At 40.2% G+C, this 23,469-nt stretch overlaps 5 protein-coding genes, 1 long non-coding RNA gene and 1 other non-coding gene across 10 annotated transcripts; 4 read left to right on the forward strand and 3 right to left on the reverse strand.

The window, feature by feature from the left end:
• Nucleotides 1-225: 225 nt before the first annotated feature.
• On the reverse strand, nucleotides 226-1,345 carry LOC115694063 (2-hydroxy-palmitic acid dioxygenase MPO1-like). The gene is made up of 4 exons (XM_056314270.1): nucleotides 986-1,345; nucleotides 837-899; nucleotides 695-754; nucleotides 226-602 (listed from the first exon to the last, which is right to left on the reverse strand). The coding sequence occupies exons 1-4, from the start codon at nucleotides 1,343-1,345 to the stop codon at nucleotides 474-476; spliced, it is 612 nt and encodes a 203-aa protein (XP_056170245.1). The 3' UTR covers nucleotides 226-473.
• Nucleotides 460-1,721, forward strand: LOC130138866 (uncharacterized). The gene is made up of 2 exons (XR_008817139.1): nucleotides 460-602; nucleotides 695-1,721. It is a non-coding gene; the product is annotated as an uncharacterized LOC130138866 (long non-coding RNA).
• A 2,135-nt stretch (nucleotides 1,722-3,856) lies between these two features.
• On the reverse strand, nucleotides 3,857-3,930 carry TRNAI-AAU (transfer RNA isoleucine (anticodon AAU)). The gene has a single exon. It is a non-coding gene; the product is annotated as a tRNA-Ile (tRNA).
• Nucleotides 3,931-4,015: 85 nt separating this feature from the next.
• LOC115694074 (photosynthetic NDH subunit of subcomplex B 4, chloroplastic) lies at nucleotides 4,016-6,670 on the forward strand. Of its 3 annotated transcripts, none has more exons than XM_056314343.1 (6): nucleotides 4,016-4,232; nucleotides 4,422-4,581; nucleotides 4,710-4,765; nucleotides 4,858-4,929; nucleotides 5,509-5,625; nucleotides 6,354-6,670. In XM_056314343.1, the coding sequence occupies exons 1-5, from the start codon at nucleotides 4,134-4,136 to the stop codon at nucleotides 5,620-5,622; spliced, it is 501 nt and encodes a 166-aa protein (XP_056170318.1). In that variant the 5' UTR covers nucleotides 4,016-4,133; the 3' UTR covers nucleotides 5,623-5,625; nucleotides 6,354-6,670. The 3 variants fall into 3 exon arrangements, with proteins under 3 accessions (XP_056170318.1, XP_056170317.1, XP_030477063.1); XM_056314342.1 differs by lacking the exon at nucleotides 6,354-6,670 and adding an exon at nucleotides 5,704-5,767; XM_030621203.2 differs by lacking the exon at nucleotides 6,354-6,670 and having other exon boundaries at nucleotides 5,509-5,767.
• A 3,929-nt stretch (nucleotides 6,671-10,599) lies between these two features.
• LOC115694054 (thioredoxin-like 1-2, chloroplastic) lies at nucleotides 10,600-12,609 on the forward strand. The gene is made up of 4 exons (XM_030621191.2): nucleotides 10,600-11,192; nucleotides 11,313-11,495; nucleotides 11,696-11,860; nucleotides 11,956-12,609. Exons 1-4 carry the CDS (start codon nucleotides 10,950-10,952, stop codon nucleotides 12,199-12,201), a joined length of 837 nt encoding a protein of 278 aa, XP_030477051.1. The 5' UTR covers nucleotides 10,600-10,949; the 3' UTR covers nucleotides 12,202-12,609.
• A 2,430-nt stretch (nucleotides 12,610-15,039) lies between these two features.
• LOC115694047 (probable calcium-binding protein CML45) lies at nucleotides 15,040-15,651 on the reverse strand. The gene has a single exon (XM_030621180.2). It carries the CDS (start codon nucleotides 15,649-15,651, stop codon nucleotides 15,040-15,042), a length of 612 nt encoding a protein of 203 aa, XP_030477040.1.
• Nucleotides 15,652-16,850: 1,199 nt separating this feature from the next.
• On the forward strand, nucleotides 16,851-21,251 carry LOC115694037 (uncharacterized). 2 transcript variants are annotated; one of them, XM_030621157.2, is made up of 4 exons: nucleotides 16,860-17,411; nucleotides 19,131-19,169; nucleotides 20,746-20,830; nucleotides 20,980-21,251. In XM_030621157.2, exons 1-4 carry the CDS (start codon nucleotides 16,986-16,988, stop codon nucleotides 21,060-21,062), a joined length of 633 nt encoding a protein of 210 aa, XP_030477017.1. In that variant the 5' UTR covers nucleotides 16,860-16,985; the 3' UTR covers nucleotides 21,063-21,251. The 2 variants fall into 2 exon arrangements, with proteins under 2 accessions (XP_056170870.1, XP_030477017.1); XM_056314895.1 differs by lacking the exons at nucleotides 19,131-19,169; nucleotides 20,746-20,830; nucleotides 20,980-21,251 and adding an exon at nucleotides 17,605-19,108 and having other exon boundaries at nucleotides 16,851-17,411.
• Nucleotides 21,252-23,469: the final 2,218 nt, after the last annotated feature.

Raw genomic sequence — 23,469 nt, forward strand, 5'->3', positions numbered from 1 at the left:
AAAGGTATTTTGAAATCTCATTCATCAATCTACCTATAGAGGTCTTGTCGTCGGGGGGGCGAAGATGTAGATCCAACAACTCCCATCGGCCCGAGTTTTGATTTTCTTGATTTGTGCAATTAATCTGTTCCCTTATTTAGCATGGATAGATAGACGAAGGCATTGACCCTTGTGGTCGGCGTGGGGAGGTTGCTGCCTCACAATCAAGCATTCAAATCATGCAAATAAATAAAAATGTTATCCTTTATTCTGTCTGCTGTGTCATAACCCAAAACGATGAAATGATAGAATAATCATGGATGGCATAACTCAAGAACCAAGACTTGAAGGGCGATTTCAGCTACTCCATCTCAATCAAAAGACGAAGATTCAGTCAAACTCTGCTCAATGGAAACCCAACCATACAAAATTACAATCTTAAAGACCAGCGTTGACTCGAGCTCCGACGGAGAAGCCCGGTTGACGTTTGTTGACTAAGCGGCCTTCTTCTTGCTGGGTGTCTTGCTCTGCAACTGCTCGATTTCAGCCTCTATCTTCCCTTCCACGCTTCGGTTGAACCCTGCGTATGGCTCGTACCCGCAGGTTGTCTGCAGAACCTGCAAGTTGAAATTTTTCGAACCCTGTAAGAGCTGTGACCTTAACGATCGATGGTTGCGTTTCGAAGAAGACAAGAGCAAGAGAAACTTGCCTCGAGCAGTACGAAGAAAGGAGCCATCACGAATGCTTGCGCCATGTTGTTCGAGGGGGCTCGTTTCTGCAGACCGTTTCGATGAGACGAACGCAATTTGCAGATAATGAACAAGAAGGCAGATTCTATACTAAGTGTACCAACTCACCTCAAACACTCCGTGACCGATGGACTGACCGGCCCAGCATATCACTTGCGACGCCAGAAAGAACTGCACTCAAGACGGAGTTTCCTGAGTATTGACCACAAGGAATCGAGCAAGTAAAGCAAAAAGGAGAAAAGAGAAGCATCACAGACCTTCCATGCCAGAGAGAAGCCGAGCTGCTGTGCGAGCAGGCTCGAGCCGACCCAACAGGCCAAGCAGAGCAGAGCGGCCAGAGAGCCGGCTTTCCAGTCCAGGCACACGTAGGTGACGGCGTAGAGCAGGGCGAGGAAGAAGCCGAAGTTGAGGAGCAGGCCGTGGCTGGTCAGGAAGCACTTGGGGGGGACGCTGAAGAAGAGGCTGCAGATGGGAGGGGTGAAGTAGAAGAGGACGAGGAAGGAGAAGAAGAGCGGCCACACGAAGAGGGTGTGCATCAGGACGTTGACCCGGTGGCGGTGGTACGCGCCGTAGAACGCGTAGTGCTTCTCTAGATCGAACATGCCCTTGAACCCCATGGAAGCAAACTCTTCTCTGCTCTTCTTCTTGTTCTGGTTTTTGGAGAGATTGATGATCGGGGGTGTGCGAATATTGGTGTGCAAAAGAAGGAGAAAGTGTGCGCGTGCGTGCGTGTTAGAAAGCAAAAGAGGAAGACAGAGGGGAGGCGGTGGATTGCATGCAAAACCAGAGACCAAAGGAACCGCAGATTCGAAGATGAAAAGCTTTGCCAAGGCTGGCCGCTTTTTATAGCGGCTATCTACTGGTCGCTTTAGAAATATTTTACGGCCATCGTCCACGGATTTGATCACAAAATAGAAATTGCATTGGTACGAGCCCCACAAATTTTCGAAATGTGACCGGTTTATTCTATTTAACTTAGTCAACGGTTGCTTACTCATTTTTGTTCATGCTGGATTGCCGACCCGAAATTAGCTCAATTCGTGGAAAATCAGCTCCGTCATGCAAAACCTCTTTCGATGTACATGTTGTGGTCGAAATCAAGTACGATTAGCAATAAAGTGTGGTCAAAAAGTCAAACTCGTGATCTACGTTAGGGTGGTGCTGTGTGTGGTCCATTCGGTAGGAGGTTCGGATTGACCATTCTTCGTGGGGAAAAATGCGTGAGGGTTCGAATAATCAGCACACGCGTTTGGTACGACTTGCATGCTGATTTTTCCAACTTCTTCTGGTTTTCAACTCAAGCTCACATCGCATGCCTTATCGTTTCCTTCACTTGAGCTGCGTAGACTAGACTTGTGGGTCAATGGAATGAAATATACGTCAGAGAATAGCGATTAACGAAGCAAACCATAACGTCTTAGACTGAGTAAAACTCAAGCATCTACAGTCAGTGGACAAAGCACCATGGATTTATTGTTGACCAGACTTTGCTGCACTGCTGCTCTTCCAAGTTTCCAAAAACCCCTGCTGTAAAAATGACTGATCATCCGTAAAAAAATGATTTTTACGATACCCTTTTCCATGAGGAAGGTTAAATCGAGCAATATGGTCAACATGTGACGTGGGTTTGCGTTCCCACTACGTGGTTGTTTGCAAAGAGCAATGCAACTGCAGACATTCATGCCAGACAATTTGGCGAGTGACGTGAAATACTCATACCTTGGACGGAGCAAAATTCAAATCTGGATTTGGTGCCACTGTTTTGTTCTCTGTAAAGTTGCATAGTCTCGACACAGAAAAGCAGTGTGAACGGTAATAAAATAGAGTTTCACGACCAGATGAAAGAATATTCCAGGAAATGAGCTGGCCAAGAACCTTCCAACAAGGTTGCCCCAAAAAGAATGGATTTTTCTGGTGCTTGATCTTTATCTTACTGTTTTTTTTACCCCCTTCTGCTTTGTTTTCTATATTATACCCAGCAGCCACCTGCAACCTACCAATTTTCTTTTATTTGATGTTGTTGACCCCAATGAAGATCTAATTGTAATTTATCATCTTTTGTAGTGGCACATTACCCATAAAATGTAAGAAATCGATTCCTAATAAGATATTGTTTATCGCACATGTGGAAGTTGCGAAGATGTTCTTGATGTTGCATACAAAGTTAAGCATTTTGTGAAGTTTTTGAGCGGTTTTAAGGCAGAGAGACACGAGATTTCAATTGTCCGATGACATAAGATTCTGTGAGACGGCAACTTCATGTGCTGTGCAATTTCTGGATCGGAGCTCGAGTAGAAAGAGGTCACGAAACAAAAAACAGAGCAGAAAGAAATGAAGTTAGAAATTGCTTGAACTAAGTACACTAATATTTCAGGAAGGTGTCTAGTAGACCCCATCCCTGAAGACTTGACTTTGAGGCATCTCAGGACCATGAGCCCTCCTGAAGTTTCCTCCGCTGCTTCTTGTTCTCGCTTTACCATTTCACTCGATTTCGTTTTTGTCTGTCGCAGCAGCCAATCCGCTTTGGTCCGTGGATTGAATCGACGCACAAACTATGCTAGGCATAGTAACTTCCTCTCTTCTTCTCTTTGATAAATCAAATGTGTTGGTCTTCCTGATTAAGGGAGATCGAGTGACAAGGAATGCAACCCTTTGATTGAGAAAGTCACTCAGGTTAAATGTGGGCTTTGGAGTAGGGACTAGTTAGTACCCTTCATCTTTTCAGGATTCAGCAATAAAACTTTAAGCTAATTTACTGATCGAGAAAAATAAATTTACCAAGGATTAAGATGTAAATTGGCAGCTTTCCTCTTGATCTTGTTGTCACTTAACATGTTATGCTGTATAAGTTCCTGTCTATATATATATATATATATATATATATATATATATATATATATATATATATATATATATGTGTGTGTGTGTGTGTGCGCGCGCGCGCGCGCATTTCAATGTGAATTTGAACCCCCATAAAAAAAATTAATAATCAATTTTCGATGTCCATCAAGACCAACATTAATTGGCTCCTTGGACCTACTCCTTGTCAAGACAAAACATGGCTCGTAGAAAAGGAACAAATGGGGCAATAAAAAGATAGATTATGAAATAAAAAAGAGATGGTAAGTTGGCCCATGCAGGTCTCGAACCTGCGACCTTCGCGTTATTAGCACGACGCTCTAACCAACTGAGCTAATAGGCCTTGTTGCCTTACATGTCTGATAAAGTCTATTTAATAATTAAAATAGTTATGTATCCGTTGATCCTCCTGTTGTTTTGAAGGGTGGACGCAAATGGTCTCCTTATCCATATTCTCCCGGACACCGTAAGGTGCAAGGCTTGAGATAAGAGGACATAGAAACGATACGTCTTCACTCTTCTGGATTCTAGAGGGAAAATTTAAAGATGGCGGATGCAATAAGGGGCTTCACCATCACCAAACCGACGCACCTTCACCGTCACGTCCCAAAGAGAAGATTGGACATGAACCCATCTTCGAGACTGGTATGTTGTTTACCTTTCGATATCTGGAAATTATATGCCAAAGTTTTCAGATATTTTCTGGGTTTCGATTTCTCGGTGATTGAGTTGGGACGTAAAGTTTGTGACTTTAGTGAAATTGGCCATCTGGGTGATCCGGATTTAGGTGATTTCTTCATTGTTCTGAAGTATTTGTGGGTCTTGAACTTGAAGCTTGAAATGAGGAAGAGCAAAAGGGCCTCTCTGTGTAAAGTGAATGCCTTCCCAGATTGGACTCTGATGGCGGTTTTAGTCGAGCAGGTTGAAGGCCAGAGGGAATTCATTAGCAACAAGTCAATATGGCACCTTAGTGACAATGCCCTGAAGAGTGTTTGTGAGTATTTATGGGTCATTCAAGTTCAAGTTCAACTAATGTATTATCTTATCTCATTGTTCATGTCATCATGAAGCTATGGCGTACTTCACTTCTACATATGTTCCTTATTGCCGTTGATTTTGCAGATACTTTCTACATCATGTTCACTTGTTGGGGATGCTTGTTCTTCGGCTCCACAAAAGTAAGATACTCTATAAGTAGAATTTCTCTTTTTCTCTTTTCTGATGCTGTAAGTTTTGACATCCACGTCTGACATGGGGGAGATTTTTTTAGGATCCATACTATGATTCGGAAGTATACAGGAAAGATGGAGGAGATGGTACTGGTCACTGGCTTTATGAGAAGGTGTGCTACTCTTTAACCGTTGATCTCGATTGATTACTTTCTTTCTAGCTCAAAACTTGCCTACTTAATATGGTAACAGAAAAGGTTCCTTCTTTTTTCCAATGTTCCACATCTGAGAACAAGAGGAAGCTGAAAAATGAACTTTCGATTAGACATGCTTGGAGTAATCAAGAAAAGGCCATTATGTCTGCAACTCAGAAGGGCAATAGCATCGGATCAGGAGTGCAAAAGACTAATAGCATTTGAAGGATTATTTATAATCCAGATTAGAACAATCTTTACCTTGACTAGTACAGCATTGGTTTCTCTCGCATGATTTGCCAGTCGAATGATGACCAATTAGTGAAGGAGCATGCATTTCCAGTGTGGTCAAGTGTTAAATAGGGATAGAGAGAATTGACCTCTGTTTCCTTTTGAGGGTCCCTGGATTTTATTACTTCAATTGCAGTAAGATTGGTCGTCTTCAATCTGAGATTTGGTATTAAGTTACCGCATGTTCAGATCTAGACAGGTTCATTGTCCCCTTCATTGGAGGAGCCGAGTGAAACATTTTTACTCACTGAATTTTGTGCTGTGCAGCAAGAAGACATCGAAGAATCAGCTAGAGCGGAGCTATGGCGCGAGGAGCTGATCGAGGAGATCGAACAAAAAGTAGGAGGGCTTCGAGAGCTGGAAGAAGCCGGAAGAAAATAGGAGGTTGTAATCTGAGTTTCCCATTATATAACATACTCCAACTCCAGTCATAGTGATTCCTATTAAATTCACACCTTGCAGATATCATTGTATATATTGTTCAGTCTTTGGATGATCAATGAGTATACTACAAAGATCATGATCAGCAGCGGGGTAACAGATTAAAGAAATGAGATATGGGGACTGAGAAAACACAAGATGGAATAATATGTACATCTACAAGCAACCATCTAGCAACAATTAAACTGGCGACATAGATAATAAAGTTCAATTATCTAACAGCCTGGACAAAAGTTCTGATTTCTTGAGTTTCGAGTAAGGGCTGAGCTTTAACTTGAGGCTTGGGGACGGACTGTAAACTAAGCTTCAGCAAGAACTTCTGATGAATTCTTGTGAGTGTGAGTTTAGTACGAAGAGAAGGAAACGAAAAGTAAGTTCAAGTGAAGTGTTTCTGAAATTCAATTGCACAGTGCAACTTGACCCCTCTGGTACTGTACCTTCCACCTTCAAATTTGCCCTCACGTACCAGCAGATTATCATATTCACAGTAACAGTATTGGATGTCATTTTCTAATATTCATAACAACATAGCTAATCTCAAAAGTTTTAGACTTGGGTAGAATGAAGAAATCTATGGCGGCCTGGCATATGATTAAAAAGATTGCACCATATAGAATATTCATACAACTAGGCTACATTTACAGCACCATGGTTTTGACTCACTTATGCAGGTGCTGAGCAGGGGGTTGCTGATGGGCTTCTTGTTGTAGGACTACTTTCCTTTCTCTTCTTCTCCGGTTTTAAAATGAATGTGATCATGAGCATGGTGACCTTGCTACCGTTCAGTTGCGAAAGGTAAATGACCAGGCTTGAGGAAGTACTCATTGAAAAGCATATGCTTTATTGCTTAGTCTCTGGTTTCAAAGAGATGATCCTTTGTCCATCTTTCGGCGAGTGATACTTTCAACATTGGTATGCATATATAGATTGCTGAGGAAGCAAAGTAATAACCATTGATAGAGAATAAAAGAGTCCATCTTAGTTTTTATTTTTCTGTCCATGCGGTCAGTTTCCGATTTTACCGGATCAAATCAGATTCTTTCAACATTGGTATGCATATATAGATTGCTGAGGAAGCACAGTAATAATCATTGATAGAGAATGAAAGAGTCCAGCTTAGCTTTTATTTTTCTGTCCATGCGGTCGGTTTCCGATTTCACCAGATGAAATCGAATTCTTTTTCGGAATTAACAAAAGAATAGACAAAATGTTGTGAAGATTGAAAATGTCGAAAGAAAAATGTCGATGGAAAAAGAAGAAAGTTCGTTCTCTTTTTTTTTTTATCGAAAAAAAAAGTTGGTTCATTTTAGTTGAAAATCAGCCAATCTGGTCCGATGCTATACGCAGAAATAGATCAGATCCTCCATTGTCAGTATGTAAATGAATGTGATGTGGAGACTGAGGATCGTGGGGACAAGAAAAATGAAAGAAAAACAGAAGGGGACATTGACAAAGATAATAAAGAAGTGCCAAAGCCCTTTGGACTCTCGTCTTAGGAGGATAAGAGTAGACAGATGTTCCCATGGCTTTGAGACAGATGCTTCCCAAGTTTGTCACTACACAACCCTCCATACTTTTCTATCCAGAATCACTCCCAATAACATTCATGGCACTTCAAGAACAAACAATTCAAGGGCCGAAGTTGATTGAAAGTTCGGAGATAAGATTGCAGAGTCGTTCTTCCGAGTTTTATCGCAATATCCATCGATTCTCATTTTTCTTGTTCTTTTCTTTCCTCTGTGGACCTTCTTGTTTGAGAGGTATAACTGCATTGATAAACAAGCTTCGAAAAGCAACTTCCTTTTGGCCCTCTGTTAGTCTTTACTGTAAATGAAACATTTTTGGAGGCAAGCAGGGATCAATGGCAGAACCAAGAAATCCGTGACCAAAGCCTATCAAAAGGCCAAAAACAAAACGAAAAGAGAAAAGAAAATCGACAAATATCTCCGTTGAGATATATAGTTTCGTGCATTGGGTGACCTGCATCGAAATAATACTTGGATTATCAAATTCACTGCGATCCGCCAGACGTTCCAAAGCATCGCACCAAGCACGAAGCATCCTCGTGGGGCGTACTATAATGTCTGAGAAAGAACAGAATCATTTGTGATCCGGTCACCGTCCTGTTGAACTCGAACAGTTAATCTTCGGCCTAATACCCTAAAAAAATCTCAATGTTTTAGCATTACTTTCAATTCTTTCCCAATTTTTTTTATCTCATAAAAAATTTTCAACTTTAGATCCGGTCACAATTCTACCCTAAACTTTTTTTTATCTCGCCTCGCTAACCCTCCATCCAAAATCACTCTTTTAGTGATCCTATGTGGTATTTCCGCGTCATTGCTCTAGTTTTTCCCCGAATTTCCGATCCAAAGATATGTTTTTTGGCGATGAATTTCCACGTCAACCCAAATGACGTATTCTTGGATCTAAAATTTGCTAAAAACAAGAGTAATTAGGGTTGGTTTTCTTCAATTGCTCGTACTCTTAAGATAGAGTTCCTTCCATCTCGCTTGAGAATTCTTGATTTTGCGCTTAGTCTTCAATCTCTTGAGCTCGAGAGTCTTCTATCTCTCGCTATCGAGGAGCTTGCACTCGGAACACTTGGCTCCGGACGCTTGAACAGCTCGCGTCCAAGAGTTTTCCATTTCTCGATTGTCGACCAAAAATCTTGGACGGAGGGTTATCGGGGGCAGATTTGGGACTCGAGTAAAAGTCAGTGATTTTCTATGAGACAAAAACAAAAGTTTGTGCTAGAATTAGGACTGAACTTAAAGTTTGGGATTTTTTAGGGTATTAGGGAGTCAATGTTCATGTGATTTTCTTAGGAGGTAAAAAAGAAAGAATAGAAAGAAAAGGACCCAAAAAAGAAAAAGGAAATCTTCATCAAAAGAGCCCGAGAAAGCAACAGCTAAGGGTTACCCTTATCCAATTAGGATCTTATTCGATGGCCTAAAATGGATAAAGATGAACAATATTATCTTGTATGATGTTCGGTAATGCATTTCAAATCAAATAAGTTCGGGTAATTTATGGATTAACTTGTCCATTTTCTTATCTGATCTAAGATTAAGATACCTCAAATAGTCCTTATCCATTTCAATATATTTATATCATGAAATTTCTTTCCTATTTACATTTATATTAACGTGTACCGACACGAGTTACGGATATTTAAGGATCACATTCTAATAATTGGAAAATGGGATTAGGAAAAGGTGATCAATATACAAAAACGAAATTTTGAAATGGATAAGGAGATAGATAGTGATGGAAATAGTAAATGTTGCTATTTAGAAAATTAAGTTTATGCCCCTAGGGCACTAGTTAATTTAACTAAAAGTGAGAATAACAATTTTCGAGGTCGATTTAAAATTGAAGAATTATACATTTTAATATAGTCACTTACTTTAAACAGCAAATTATTAGTTTTTAAACGGACAATAAATAAGACCTAACTAGTAACTTTGGAGCACTCGTTAACATATTTCATCACGTATATACTATGCTTTATTAATGGTATTTCAAGAAGAAAAATAATGAAATAATACCTAAAAAATAGGGATTTCGCTCCCCCCCCTAATATAACAAAAGGTTTTTGAGCAAAATATTATATACCCATTTTCTTTGGCAAAGCAGAACATTCAAACATGCATTGACTTGGAAAATATAACAAAAAAGGTTGAATTTTGGATATAATATTAATACCTAAAATCCAAAAGTCAAAATTAGGGTGCCTTGACAACTTCATATTGATACCATAAAAAATCTCAAATTGGTACGTCCGTAATACATTTATCCAAAACTAAACTTATACACCTGTGACAAATTTACCCTCTTAATTTTTTGAGTTAGATGACACGTGGCAGTTGATGGGTGTACCAGTTTGGGGTTTCTTGTGTATTAGTTTGTGATTTTCTATGGTATTAATTCATTTTAACCGAAGGTAAATTTGTCACAAATATTATAGTTTGGGATTTTTTATGGTAAATTTATCACATGTGTACCAGTTTGAAGTTGTTCATGGTAAAAAATTAATTTGAGATAAATTTGTGATATATGTACAAATTTAAAGTTTTTCGTGGTATTAATCCATATCATAATTACAAAACCGAAAAAGATAATTATCACGGAAAACGAGAACCTTGAAATCCCTCAAAACCGGTCAACTTGACACATGAGATATGACTCAAACGAGTCAGAGTATTCTTATGGTGTGTTTGGTAACCATTCCGTTTCCGGAAACAATTTCTGCTCATAAATGATTTTTTTTTATTCCACTCCCGAAAATAATTTCTAAGCATTTGAAAGCATTTGGTAACTGCTCAAAATCTGTATTCCTGGAATAGAAAAATAACAGAAATGTGTTTAGTAACTGCACAAAATTTCTTTTTATTAATAATATTTTAAATATTTTAATATTTATTTCTCTTTTTTTTCCTTTTTTTTTTCTTTTCCTTCCTTGGCCCATGGCCAGGTCGCCGGCGAGGGTCGACGGATCTGGCGAGGGCTGGACCCTTGTCGCCTGGGTGAGGGCTGCCCGACGGCGAGGGTCCAGCCCTCACCCTCGCCGGCGAGGGCCACGATACCCTCACTGGCCGTGGCCTATGGCCAATTGCCGGCCATCGAAGAAGAAGAAGAAGAAAGAAGAAGAAGAATTTTTTTTCCATTTCTGATCCTAGTTCCAGAATCAAGAATCAACTTTTTTTTTATTCTTGATTCTATTCCAAAATTAATTCTGGGAACAAATTTGTGCCCGGGAACAAAAAAATTTACCAAATTAATTTATGTTCTTCTTTTTTTTTTTCGGGAACAAAAGAATAGAATCGGGCACTATTTGGCTAGTTACCAATCATGCCCTTATCCAGAACCAACTGAATAAAGAAAATGATAATTAAGGATCACAAAACGTTCAAACCTAAATCCTTCCGCAGACCCTTTCAAGAACCATTCTGGCTTCTTCGGTTGCTTCTCCTTCTTCTTCTCTTCTTCTCTGTTTTCGCTTGCCATTGAAAGTTTATGAGCCAAAAAGACAGTTTTTTCCCAGTCAAAAAGAGACCTTTTCTTGCTTTTTGTTCTTTTGAATTCAAAAGCTTGTCTCTCAAGAATCCACAGAAAGGGGGTCATTCTCTTCTCTTCTTTAGCTTTTCTCCTCTGTTTTTTTTCCTTTCTTTCCCGAGATTCCCATTTTCCTTGCCCTCCAAGGGGTTTTGGGTTTTGTTCCTTAGTTCCTCCAAAGTCCCTGATCTTTTCTTTTTTGTGCAATCATGTCCTGTTTTGGTAAGGTTGGGACAAACATTTCTGGGTTGAATGGGGCTCTTGTTGTTGGCTCGAAAGCCAAAGGGGCTGTTGGGCTTCCTTCCTCTTCTGGTTCTCTGTCTTTTGGAGAATCCGAGAAAACAAAGTTCCCTGCTTTGAGGATCGATTTCATGGGGAAGCAGCTGGTTCTCTCAGATAAAAGGGCTCTAGGTGATTGGAGCGTGAAAGCACCTTCTGGCTTCTCTTTGCGTGTATGTGGATCATCTCTTCGAATCAAATTCTGTTATTTTGATGTGACGTTTGAGGTCCTGCATTTTGTGGTTCAATCGTAATGAAAAAGAACATCTTGCTTGTTTCTTTTGTTTGTCTAGGCACAGGCATCGATTTGTGTAAGCAGAGCTATGAGATGGTGGGAGAAGACCCTTCAACCCAACATGGTAGAGATCAATTCTGCTCAAGAACTTGTCGATTCTTTGTTGAATGCTGGTGATCGATTGGTTGTGGTTGATTTCTATTCACCTGGTTGTGGTGGTTGCAAAGCTCTTCACCCCAAGGTACCGATTCTGATGAGGGCTAATTTTTTTTATTTATTTTGTTTTTGCCCTTTTTTTTTAAATTTTTTTTTTTGAGCAGGAGTGCTATGTGTCAGTTATGAGCAGCGTTAGGCTCGTTCATTTTCAGACAGAATGAAATTCCTTCGAAATTGTTTGGATAATTCAATAAGTAAGGTTCTTTTTCCGTGATTATTGATCAGATATGTCAGCTGGCGGAGTCGAATCCGGGCGCAATCTTTCTTAAAGTTAATTACGAAGAACTGAGAACCATGTGCCAGTGCCTCCACATCCATGTCCTTCCATTCTTTAGATTTTACAGGGGCTCGGAAGGCCGCCTATGCAGCTTCAGCTGCACTAATGCAACTGTAAGTCAGCTATACATTCGATCCTATATCGACTTGCCCGAGTTAAAAGTCTCGGAGGATCAGCTTGTTTATGAATTGTAACCTCTGATTCACAGATCAAGAAATTCAAAGACGCAATGGCGAAGTACGGGGTCGAGCGATGTAGCATCGGTCCAGCAAAAGGTTTGGATGATTCTGAACTCGTGAAACTAGCCGAGTTCGGCGAAATACCGAGAGATCTGCGGCGGTTGCCGGTTCCGACGGGAAACATGGTCATGACTAGCTTAGAGAAGAGTGGATCTGAGAAGAGAGCAGTCACCAGGATGGAAACTGAAGACAAGAGTCCCTTGATAATAGTTTGAAGGATGCTTCTCAGATTCAAATTAGAAAGATGGTGCTTAGGTGATTGAAGTGTTGCTGTGAGTTGAGCAGCCCAAGATTGATTTTTAGTAATTGTAGGTTGTCATTGTAAATATCTTTATCATCGTTGGGTCTCTTCCATAAAGAGGGCTCGTGTTCTTTTTTGTCATCGAGCCCTGCTTTGTTTTTGTTTGTCAGTTCGATCTCGGGATTTGATATTTGTTTATCTGGATAAGGATGAGGTTCAGATCAAGAATTGATTTTGATCTGATCCGTGATTGGCAAGACAAACCATTTTGTCACACTCTGGCAACCTTCACAATAGATGGTGGGGTTAGTGTTGTTGTAGAACATTATTGGAAGATCGGCAGCTTCCATCAATGCAGTAGTTGAATGGATTTCTTGATTAATTTCTCGATTGAAAAGCTTTAATTATCCGGGTCTCTAATTTTCTGGGTCGACCTCTGTTTCGGCGACAGTTGTAAGATCGAGAAGCTAAATCATTCCAGCTCACGCAGGTTATGGCACCCACAGGATTGGAATGGTTCTTGAATTTGGATCTTTCTGGGTTCTTGACTTTGAGAATGACAGCTGATGGTACATTGGGCAGATTGGCAATCAAAGCGGTGGTTGAGGCCGACAAGCTTCTCTTTCCGGATCATACATTTGTCACAAAGCAAAGCTCATTTCCACTCCAATAGTACCATAAGACTCATCTTATGACCTCCTCCGAAACAGATCAATTTGCATGCATTTTGACTCGGCACATATCGAAATTGGTCATATCCATCGCATCACGAAGCAACCATTGGATTGAGAACCGCATCGAAGGCTCTTCATATAGTGAAAATTTGGAGTGCACTTTCCCACTGGTGGCAGGAGGAGGTAGGCTCTAACTTGCAACTTCTTTTTAACACTTTCCCACCGGCGCATGAATGCCTCCTCCTATCATGGTAGATCTATCAGATGCCGTGGATCCGACGCGGATGGCACATGAGGCCAGGCATTGAAGTGGCCCACGCGAAACGATGTTGTGTTAGGGTTGTGCAAAAAAGTGGATAGTGTCATAGTGCCCCCAACCAATCACTTTCCCAATTTAATATTTGCTGATCAGGACACCAGCTGAGGGTGCAACAGCAACTTCATGAATATCTATGGGAGTCATCGCAATTACCCATTTATAAAAAGCGCCCAAAGAAATTATTAAACAAATAGATCTGATCATGGAACTAGCAAGCGCGAGTCGGGTAAGATTCGATCCGGATTAAGATAGATTTAGACGGAGTCGAACAAAGAAATTTTATCTATGAAGCCCGACTCAACCCTTCTGAAAATATTATGTTCAAGCTTAAGCTGGATAAAAGTCCTGTACTTGGTTTTTTGTCCAAGACAGGATAACTCTAGATATGAAAAGACTATAGCCCGATCAAAAATATCAGTATGGATAAAGATAGATAGGATTTCTTATGTTAATGGTATAAAAGTTATTTTTCTTAAATAACAAACTTCTTAAACTAATAAAATTCAAATAGTAATTAAATAAAAATAATATTTAAATTATAATATAAAAAAGAAATATTAAAATAACAAAACAAAAATAACAAAAAATTTCATTTTAGTTATTCCTATTTATATTTCTTTCTATTCTAGAATATATAATCTGTATATATTATCTATATTTATTAAATATTTTAGGTATATTAGTATAGTTTATTATTTAATAAAAATTTTATTAAAGAATGATGGAATGGCATAAAAAAAGAAATAAAAAGAGAGGGAAAAATAAAAATATATGTGTAAATAAAAATGAAGTAAAAGAACCCATATTTCAAATGAACAAATTCAAATTTGAAAAATGATCTTTCCAATTCTCGAAAAATGAGAGGCAAGGAGATTTAAAAAAAAAAAAAAAAAAACCACACACTCTCATCCTCCTTCACCTTCGTAACTCTTTTTCCTCCGAGCTCTCTAGTTCACCTTGAAGGTTTACAAAAGCAGCAAGAGAGTCATAACTCTTTCTCTTCTGTAACTCTCTAGTTCGCATTGAAACTTTACAAAAGCGGCGAGAAATTCAAAAGCACTATACTTGTCTGAATCGCAGAGGTGAACAATCATACTCTCACTTTTACTAGATTTGGCACTTTATTTCGTCGATGTCGCTGTAATCCATTTACATTTCTTATCATAATTGAATATGCGCCTCTACAATGTTGCAATGAGTTACTTTACTCTTTAAGGTTTAGATCGTACAATGGATTGATTGCCGAAGGTTGTCTCCATTTATGCATTTAAGGTTTCTTTAGCAGTGAATTGTGAGAGATTCTTATAATCTCAATTTGTGCATTTATGGTTTATTTACACTGATATACAGTTCCTACCAAACAATGAACATGTTAGGATATGAAAATATCCGGTTTTATTACTGCAATTCACAAAACAGTAAATAGGATATAACAAAATTCTTGAATTTCATATCCCTATTCTATCCAATTCTATCCTAGTTAAAAATCTAGAAGACCAAACATAGCTTTAGAAAACGTATAGAGGTTTTTTTTTTTTTTTGGTTTGATGGACAGACTATATGTAAAGTTACACAGACATGGAATGGAAGTGAAAACCCTCAACCTCATGAGTAGATTTGCTTCATCTCAACATCAGACAACCCCACTTGATTAGTGAGGCCAATTGTGGTACTACAAAGTAACATAGATATAGATATAGAAAATCATTTCAGAATGTATTTAGAAGGGTTGGTCATGGACCGTTCAGTGACCGAAGAGCTGCTTCACCACGAGCAGATCTCCCTTCTGGCATTTAGGCCAGTTCCTCCTGTTTGATCATTAAGAGAATCTCTTCTGTACTAGTTTTGTGAACTCTCTGAAATCAATCAATCCATCCCCATTGTCATCAAAGGCCTGAATCAAGCTCCTGCAATCGACCTCGCAGAGCTGTACAAGGCCCAACTTATGGAGGACATCGGCCAGCTCTCGGGCATCAATGTACCCATCACAGTTCCCATCGAACACATAGAATGCCTCCTTCACTTCCTCCAGCCTTGGCCCTTCCTCCTCAAAAAGAGCCGCAATTTCCCTGACCCCTATTCTCTCTTGAAACTCGTCGTGGTCGTCGCCACGCGGGTTCCCGAAGATCCCCAGCTTTGCCATCACGGTTTCCAATTCCGGCCTCGACAGCTCCATGTTGTCCACTGTATCACGAATCGCATAGATTGGAGCGCTCGGAGCTTGATGAGTTTGAACCTCCGCATTTCGGTTCCTACCATGTCCGAAACACTTACTCACTATTGAATATACATCCCACACGATTTTGACTAAGCGTCTGAAGTCCAAGTACAACTTATGAAGTAATGTCACTAAGTCTAGTGTCACTAGTTCTATGATCATGGCAATATGGGAGAAGACAATATTAGATTTTATTTCCAGTGCTTGCACCATTGTAACCTGGCAATTAGGATAAGAGCACAACCTGTAGAGACTTGGCAATTAGGATAAGAGCAAAACCTGTAGAGACAGAAGAAACAAGAATAAAGATAGACTTCAAATTGGGGATGCCGCGGTTTGAACACCAATTGCTACCAGTATATGTAGTGAGCTAAAAGAGAGACTTGTACGACCAAAAAAAAAAAGAGAGGAGAGACTTGAGCCGATTCCTCAGGGAAATTGTGAAGAAAATGTGCTTCCTTCTCCACACAGATTCCAACAAAGTGACAGTTTTTTTTTTACGTTTTCCCCTGTCCTACAATTCATTGCGCTCTCTTTAATCTCGTTCTTGATGATGCCCACCAAGAGTTTCCTGGTATTTTACCGGCTCGAACTGCAGAACACGTTGTGCTGGTCTTCTGGTGTGTTTCAATCAATTCTCCCCGTAGTTTCTTCCCAATTGAAACTCAGAACGTTGTGAACTTTTTGTGTCTGTGTGCGTGGAAACACCCAATTGTCCTTGCCGCAGATTTCGGCTTCGAGTGCCGGCCAATTCCCTGTGAAAGTGGAATTGACAGAATACTTTAATGGGATTCTTTAAGCCTTTGCCTTCACAAGAGGGTCGGACTAAGACTTGAGGGTGGACTTGGTGTGTATGCCGAGCAAAGGGAGTAAAGTCGGGTCTGTTTTGCTTTTCCAGGAAGTTCATTGCCTGTCCTAGCTCCAGGTCACTTTTCACTAAGAACGGGGCCCTTCTGCGATCCTTCAGGGATCAATCCCGGTCATGACGCATCAAATTCTTTGTGATTCTCCTCGAAAGTGTCTGTGACGTTCAAAAAAACTCCAACTTTATCTCTCTGCCCGGACAAGAGCGAGCTCGCAAGTGTTTTTCTCTTCATGTTTGAGATCCATTGCTCTATGTGATCCCCATGGGTACAGGCTCTAGAGACACGGTTCCTCGAAAGTTGCAAAGGCACCTTCATGTAGGAGCCAAATCGTTTTCCTACCTTTCGGTCTTCTTTTCGGGTCACGACATTAGCTCCAAATTAATATAAAAAAAATTCCAAACTATAAGCCAATCAGGCGATGGAATTTTCGATATCCATGCATTTTTTCCAGTACCCGACAAGAAAAACTTAGTATCGGGAAGTAATCTGGATCAAACTTTGCCAAACTAGACGAGATGTCGCAATATGTTGTCCAAATTATCCTTCTAAGACTCTGTGTGGTTTCACTTCAATTTGGATCACGTGAAGCACGGCCCCAAAAGAGAAGAGAAGAAACAGGGGACCTTCCTTCGACCACTCTCGCGCCTTGCCTCGTTTCATCCGAAAAAACAGCAAACGGAGATGTTCCCGAACAAGAAGCACTCGAAGCGCAGGCCTCGCGCCGCCGCCCAGTCCCCGCCGTCCCCGCCACGCGCCGCCCCCATCGCCGCCGCCGCCGCATTGCCTTCGTCTCACCGCCCTTTCACCCCCTCCACCTCCCTCATCGACCAAGAGCTCGAGACTCTCCAGGACACCTCCTCCTTCCTCTTGCAGAGCCTCCAAATCTCGCTCGACGAAGCCGCGACGGCCCCACCGAGCCCCAATCCGAACCCCAGGAGCTTCCCTTACGTCGTGAAGCAGCAGTGCTGGGACAAGGCCGAGAAGGTCAAGGGCCGCGATCCCGACAGGTGGCGCCGCGACGCCGTCGGGAACATCGTGTTCCGCAAGCTCGTCGGCTGCCCTGGGTGTCTCTGCCACGATTACGACCACATCGTGCCTTACTCTAAGGTACGTGGATTCGATAAAAGTTCCCGTCTTTTTTCTTGTCTGGGACCATGTTTGGAGATTTTGGGTTGTGGCTTGAGGATTGCGATGGTTTGACGATGATTGGACTTCTCGGGGTAGTTTTACGTCGTCCTTGGAGTGAAATTTTTGGGTGAATTTGATGCCTTGTTTAGGTAGCGGAGGTTCTTGATTGTAGGTGAAACAGAGAGACGTATCAAGAACACTTCTTTACTTGCGTTGCGTACTGTTCTGGAAGATAAATCTGCCCAACGAAGCAACTGCAACTTCAGGGCCACTTTGGTTGTCGTTCATTCTTCGGACTTCATTTTCAGTGGAAAATGTCGGAAGATGCTTGTGTTGGCCGCCTTTTTTTCCTCCCACGATTGGATATGCCATTGCTACTTTTTGATTGCTCGCTAAACTCATAGAAGCAAATTTCATGAAGTGCTCCCCCATTTATTTATTTTTTCGATTGTATTTGGAGCAGAAGCTATGTTGAATGTGTAGATTGGAGACTAACCTAGAACTAACTTCATATTCTCTTTTAAAACTTATCCTCACTGAAAAATGACGTAATTTTCACTAATAAGAAACTCTACCCAATTTTTGTTCTTGATACTGAGAATAATTTCGAGGCACCGGTTTTTGACTGTCACGTGGTCTTTTGTATGTGTCTGGACCAGAGCGAAGGCTCTATGTAGTTGCGGTATGCTTTGTATTTTGTGGCTGGGAAAAGTAAAAAGGGCTGGTTTCGTGTGTATTTCTTGGAGGCAGGATCTTGTCTTTAATTATTGTTTGAGGGTTAAGTTAGCTTGAATTGAGATGAGGATGAGTTTTCTGTCAATTTGAAGGTGGCTTTTATGGGAGTGGGAGGGTATTCAGATTGAGGTGGGGTGGATCCACAAGCTGAGTGTAGCGTAAAATGATGCATTGGGACACATATTTTTCCAATGTCTGTATCAAACTTTTGATCAGTGAAATTGAACGCGGTTCCACCCTTCATTATTTTCTTCCTAAAACCGTGGTAAGAGAGTAAAACTTCTGTATCATACTTAAGAGTAATGTTCAAGGAATTGGTTCTTTGTTAAACAAAGGTTGGGTGAGTTTCATTAAACATATTGAAATTTGAAGATACCATGTACATGGATGGCTCTGTGATCAGTAAGAAGTCTTGGAATTTACCCTCTAGTAAAGGAAAGATCTTGGCAATGGTTTTTACTACGGCCTTTCTGTCACCTCTCTTAATTTGTGATATTTCCTTTTGCTGATGTCTTCGTTTGCCAGGAGTTCCGAACCCTTCTCTATCTCTCAACTTTGAGAATGTTCACATTGATGGGCCTGTATTATCTGAAGTAATGAAACTGTCCTTATTTTCTGTAAGTTACTTGTGCAGTATATGGATTACCAGTTTGTTCATGTAGCCACCAGGATTTTGCGTCTGTTAACTAGTGACTTTGAACTTTTGGCCAAAAGAACAAGTGACTGAAATGTTTAGTGTAATAGCCTCCTCCTTGTACAGTAAAGTGCTCCTTTACCTTCTACATAGTCTCTTTGCAATCATGTTTCTACTTTTTTCATGCATGTGGTTCAGATCATCAAATGCTGCCTAGGTTTCTTGATATTTAATATCCTTTGGCAGTTCTATGGCTAGACTTATGCTGTTCCTTTTAAATCATTTTTGTCTTCGACTTGGGATTAATAAGACTTTCCTCCAATTTGCAGGGAGGGAAGAGCACGTTGGAAAATTGCCAGGTTTTACAGGTAGGAGTTTCATCGATCCTGTCTCTATTATATCTTTTTATGGCTAAGCACTTTTTGGACAAAAAGTGGAGACCTATGGATGGGATAATACATACAAATGTGCATGACTTTTTTGTTTCATGCTTCAGCACATGATTTCACTTTTAATGTCAGTTCAGTTCTGCGGCACTTGTGATTTTCTTTTTCTTTTTTCCTTTTCATTCTACTTTTGAGTGTAAAAGGTTTGAAGATTTTGTGGTTAGTATGTTCTCATTGCTTCCTCGTAAGTTGGCCGCAAATACTTCGCTAATTATAAATGATCGAAAGTTTGTATGATATCTCTTGATTTTTGCTATAATTGTGTGGAAATTTACTTGTAATTCTACTTATCAAAAAAGGGAGGAAAATAAGAGGAAGACGAGCAGTTTACTAGAATTCCAGGAATCCTCCCGTAATGAGTGTCCGATTGTGATTACCCTCATGGAAGATGATGCAAGATGTTTGATCCATCTGTCATCCAGCCACTGGCTTTTAACCTGGAGGTGTGAGAGATCATAACTATCAGGCACTATTTGTTGCATGTACATCTGATTCCTGTCTTAAGTTTGATGTTTTTACTGCTTGGTGGTGTAATAACTACTCTGATCAGCATGGAAATGGTATATTAGTAAGTGCGTTGAACATTTCAAGGTTTTTCAGCTGTTGTAATTACTTGGCAATTCTCCTATTACAAAATTAGCCAACCAACAATAGTCTCCTCTTCCAACATCATTACTAAACTATTGTCACGACCTCATAAAATGCCTGATCTAGCAGCATTTCTTGTGCCACTGGTCTTTGCCATACCGAGAGCTTCCTGTCTGTGCTTTCAACATGAAACAGTATTTTAACCATTTTCAATACACTCCCTAATCCTTTATTGATTGATAGCCTCCCATCCCATCGGAAAACAAAGTTCAGTTGTTTGAATAAGATTGATTAGCAAGACGAGAGCGAGCATAATAATCATGTCTCAAGGTTATGATGCGAAGGACTGAAAGAAAGGAGAAACCTGAACTTTAACTACGACATATGAAAGGCAAGATGCTAATTTCAGAAATTTAAGCCATCTTCATTGTTGTTTCATAGAACAGTAGGTCAAAGTTGTATACCTTTACACTTTTTCGTAATTGGTTGTCCAGTGTTCTCTGTTTATGCAAATACATATGTTGATGACTTCGAGATACCTCACATGCATGGTTTGTGCATCTATCCTCTTTCTTGATGCTTTAACCTATTCAGCTAATGTTCGATCATTTATGTATGTATAGGCTGGCTATTCGATATTCTTAAGATCTTCCCAGGTGGTGCCACATGTAGCTGTTGTTGTTATTGCAAATCCATTTGCTTGTAGTTCATTTTTCAATGTGCAGCAATATGTAGTTAATGCATTACCAGGTTTAAAAGTTTGGCCACTTTTAGAAATCGAAAAGGAAAAGGCTTCTGCTTTAGTGCCTTTATGGGCATTCTTTTGAATACTTGCTGTTCACATGCGTTTTTTGGCGGAGAAGAGGCTTCATTTCTTTGAAGTAAACTGAATATTGTTTTGATATTGTAGGCAACAGTAAATCGTTCAAAGGGAAATCAGACAGAGATTTCTAGAGCTGATCTCATCAGGAGAAGTTCTTATTGCCGAGTTTCAGGTATGCTTTGTTGTATTAGAGTTTATAAATTGGACCGAAGTGATCGATTTCAATTCATCCACTTTCCTCTGTTGCTTGTGCAAGCATCCCCTCGCATGCATAGACACTCTATCAAGATCGGTAACTAAAGCCCGTTGTCCTGTTTGCAGACCGTGACCTGGATCTTCTCGAATTGTCCGCTTATGGCAATGTTCGCCGGGACCAAGATTCTGGTGGATGCAGAGTACAGTGACTGATCCTTACCATTGGTCAAACCTTTCTACCCTGCACAACTGGGTTTCCAATATGTTCAGCATGCCGGAGTTTCCAGATTATGGAATCCAAATCCTTTATTTGTAGAAGTTCCTCGGAGTGTATATACTGTATTTGAAAACTGCAATTCTCTTCGAAATGCAATCAGATGCAATTGCTATTGTTATTATGCCCAACTCGCATCATACTACGGAGTGTTGGGTGTTCACAGCTCAGTTTCGGTTTGAACAGAAAGAATTTCCCATTTGATAAAAACGTCACGCGGTCTAACCTTTAAGATGCTTTTCCATATAATGCGGTAGATGGATTCGGCAGCACGCACACGATAATATCTAATAAATTCTGCATTTGGTGTGACTTGTGAGCCTGATGTGGTCTAGGTGACTTCTGTACAGGGTTTATATTTGTCCGACTGAACTTGTGAAGCCATTCGTCCTAACGCTCTGAACAATTGGCGTATCTTTCTTCGTTGATCAAACCTCATGGTGATGGACCTTTCAGACTCATGGGGGATGTGAAAAGCAAAGGGATAATGATACAAACACTTCCTGAACTTTGGCTCAATGTGTAATTTGATCCCTGAATTTTTAATTTATTTAATGTGATCCATGAACTTTTGGTACATGTTCAATATAGTTAATGAACTATATAAAAATGTACCATATAGTCCATGAACTTGAATTAATGGAAGGACTATATTGAACGTTTTTATAAAATTTAGGGACTATATTGAACATGTACCAAAAGTTCAGAGACCATATTAAATAAATTGAAAGTTCAGGGACCACATTGAATATTGAGTTAAAGTTCAAGGATTATATTGAATAAATTAAAAATTCAGGGATCAAATTATATATTGAGTCAAAATTCAAGGACCGTTGGTGTCATTTTTACGGAAGCAAATGACAAATCCACGCTTTCTTTCCCACTTTTTCCTTTTCTTTTCAGATGGAAAAGCAAGGACCTTTCTCATCCACAATTTTTCTTTAGATTGCTTTTCAAATCCGCAAACTCGTTTTTTCTTTCTTGGGTTTGAGACGCACTAATTTTCCTAGTGTTCCCAAAAAGGAGAAGAAGGCAGCACCATTGAAAGCTACAACTCAAATGCCTCGTTGCCATCCACGCGTCTTTACCTAACTTTTGTGTGGTGCTTGACCAAAGCACGACACCCAAAGTCAGTTTTTGATCTTTATTACATACTTTTATCTCTGACTTTATAATTCTCTCTTTTTGGGCCAATTACCTTGTGGCCTAATGTATCAATTGGACCCTAGTAAACATATCAGAGTCAAAATTAAGGGATAGAAACAGGCGTCAGGTCTGCACCATCACGTATCATTATTAAAATAGATTAAACCAGCACGATGGAATGAACTTTTGGATTTGCACAAGGATGGGTCAAAGTGTACGAAATGGTACTGATTCAGAGTTACTCGTGTTTGTGTGGAAATGATTTAGAGTCGTGTTTCAGTAGGATTAAAAGATGTGAAAAACAAACTTCTCAGCAAGTTCCGATGGGTCAAAGAGCAATAGGAAGTACGTGATAAGTGCACAGTGGAAGATTGACCCAGAGAACCAATCAACCCGAGTGCCACTTTTGCGCACCATGTTCTCATCTCCTAGAATATATGTTCCCTCCGAAAAGTTCTCCATGACAGGACGTTTTTGTCAAAGTGCCGGTACTAAGAAATTCCCGATGCCCATCTTCCCTTATAGAATTTATTAATGTCTTGATATCCCTCCACTAAAGAGAGTCAAATGAAAAGAAGAGAGGGAGGAAAAGAGGCCCTCAAAGCAAGCTAAACTGCTAAAAGATGTGGAGGGCAAGAGCCTCTTTCCCTTTCACTTTTATTAAGTTGCTTGCTCGAGACACCATCAGACCACTTGTTCTGGTGCTGATTTAGCTGAAATTAGGCTTGGCAGAGAACATAAAAGGCTGACTGTCCCTTTAAAGAGAGGTCGGATGGAGAAGGCCATCTCTAAGCAAAAGAACAACAGAAAAGAAGCAATTGAAAGTGAAAGAAGTGAAAGATTTGGAGCAACTTTATTGAGTTTGGGATCCATAACAGGGCCCTTGCCTAAATCCAAGTTGTGGCTCATATCGTCTTGCAGAAAACAAAATATCTGAGTGTTTTCTTGCAGCTGAGCAAAGGAGGGACACATCCAGGAGATAAAATCAATGCAATCTATAAAAAGTGCTTCATAAAGAAATTTAGGTGGACACATTTCAAGTTGGCCTCATCCAAACTCGCAGGTCACAGCTCCGTTATGTTAGAGAAAGGACCATCTGGGTGGTTCGTGTTTGTCTCAAGATGGAAACAACAAGAGAGAACAACAGAAATCTGCAAAAATATCAAAGAAATCTTTATCTTTGTGGTCACTATTCA

This window comes from Syzygium oleosum, unplaced genomic scaffold (genome assembly GCF_021117445.2).
Source record: "Syzygium oleosum isolate NSW1041296 unplaced genomic scaffold, Sole_v2.1 Sole_v2.09, whole genome shotgun sequence".
In the NCBI taxonomy this organism is placed as follows: domain Eukaryota; kingdom Viridiplantae; phylum Streptophyta; class Magnoliopsida; order Myrtales; family Myrtaceae; genus Syzygium; species Syzygium oleosum.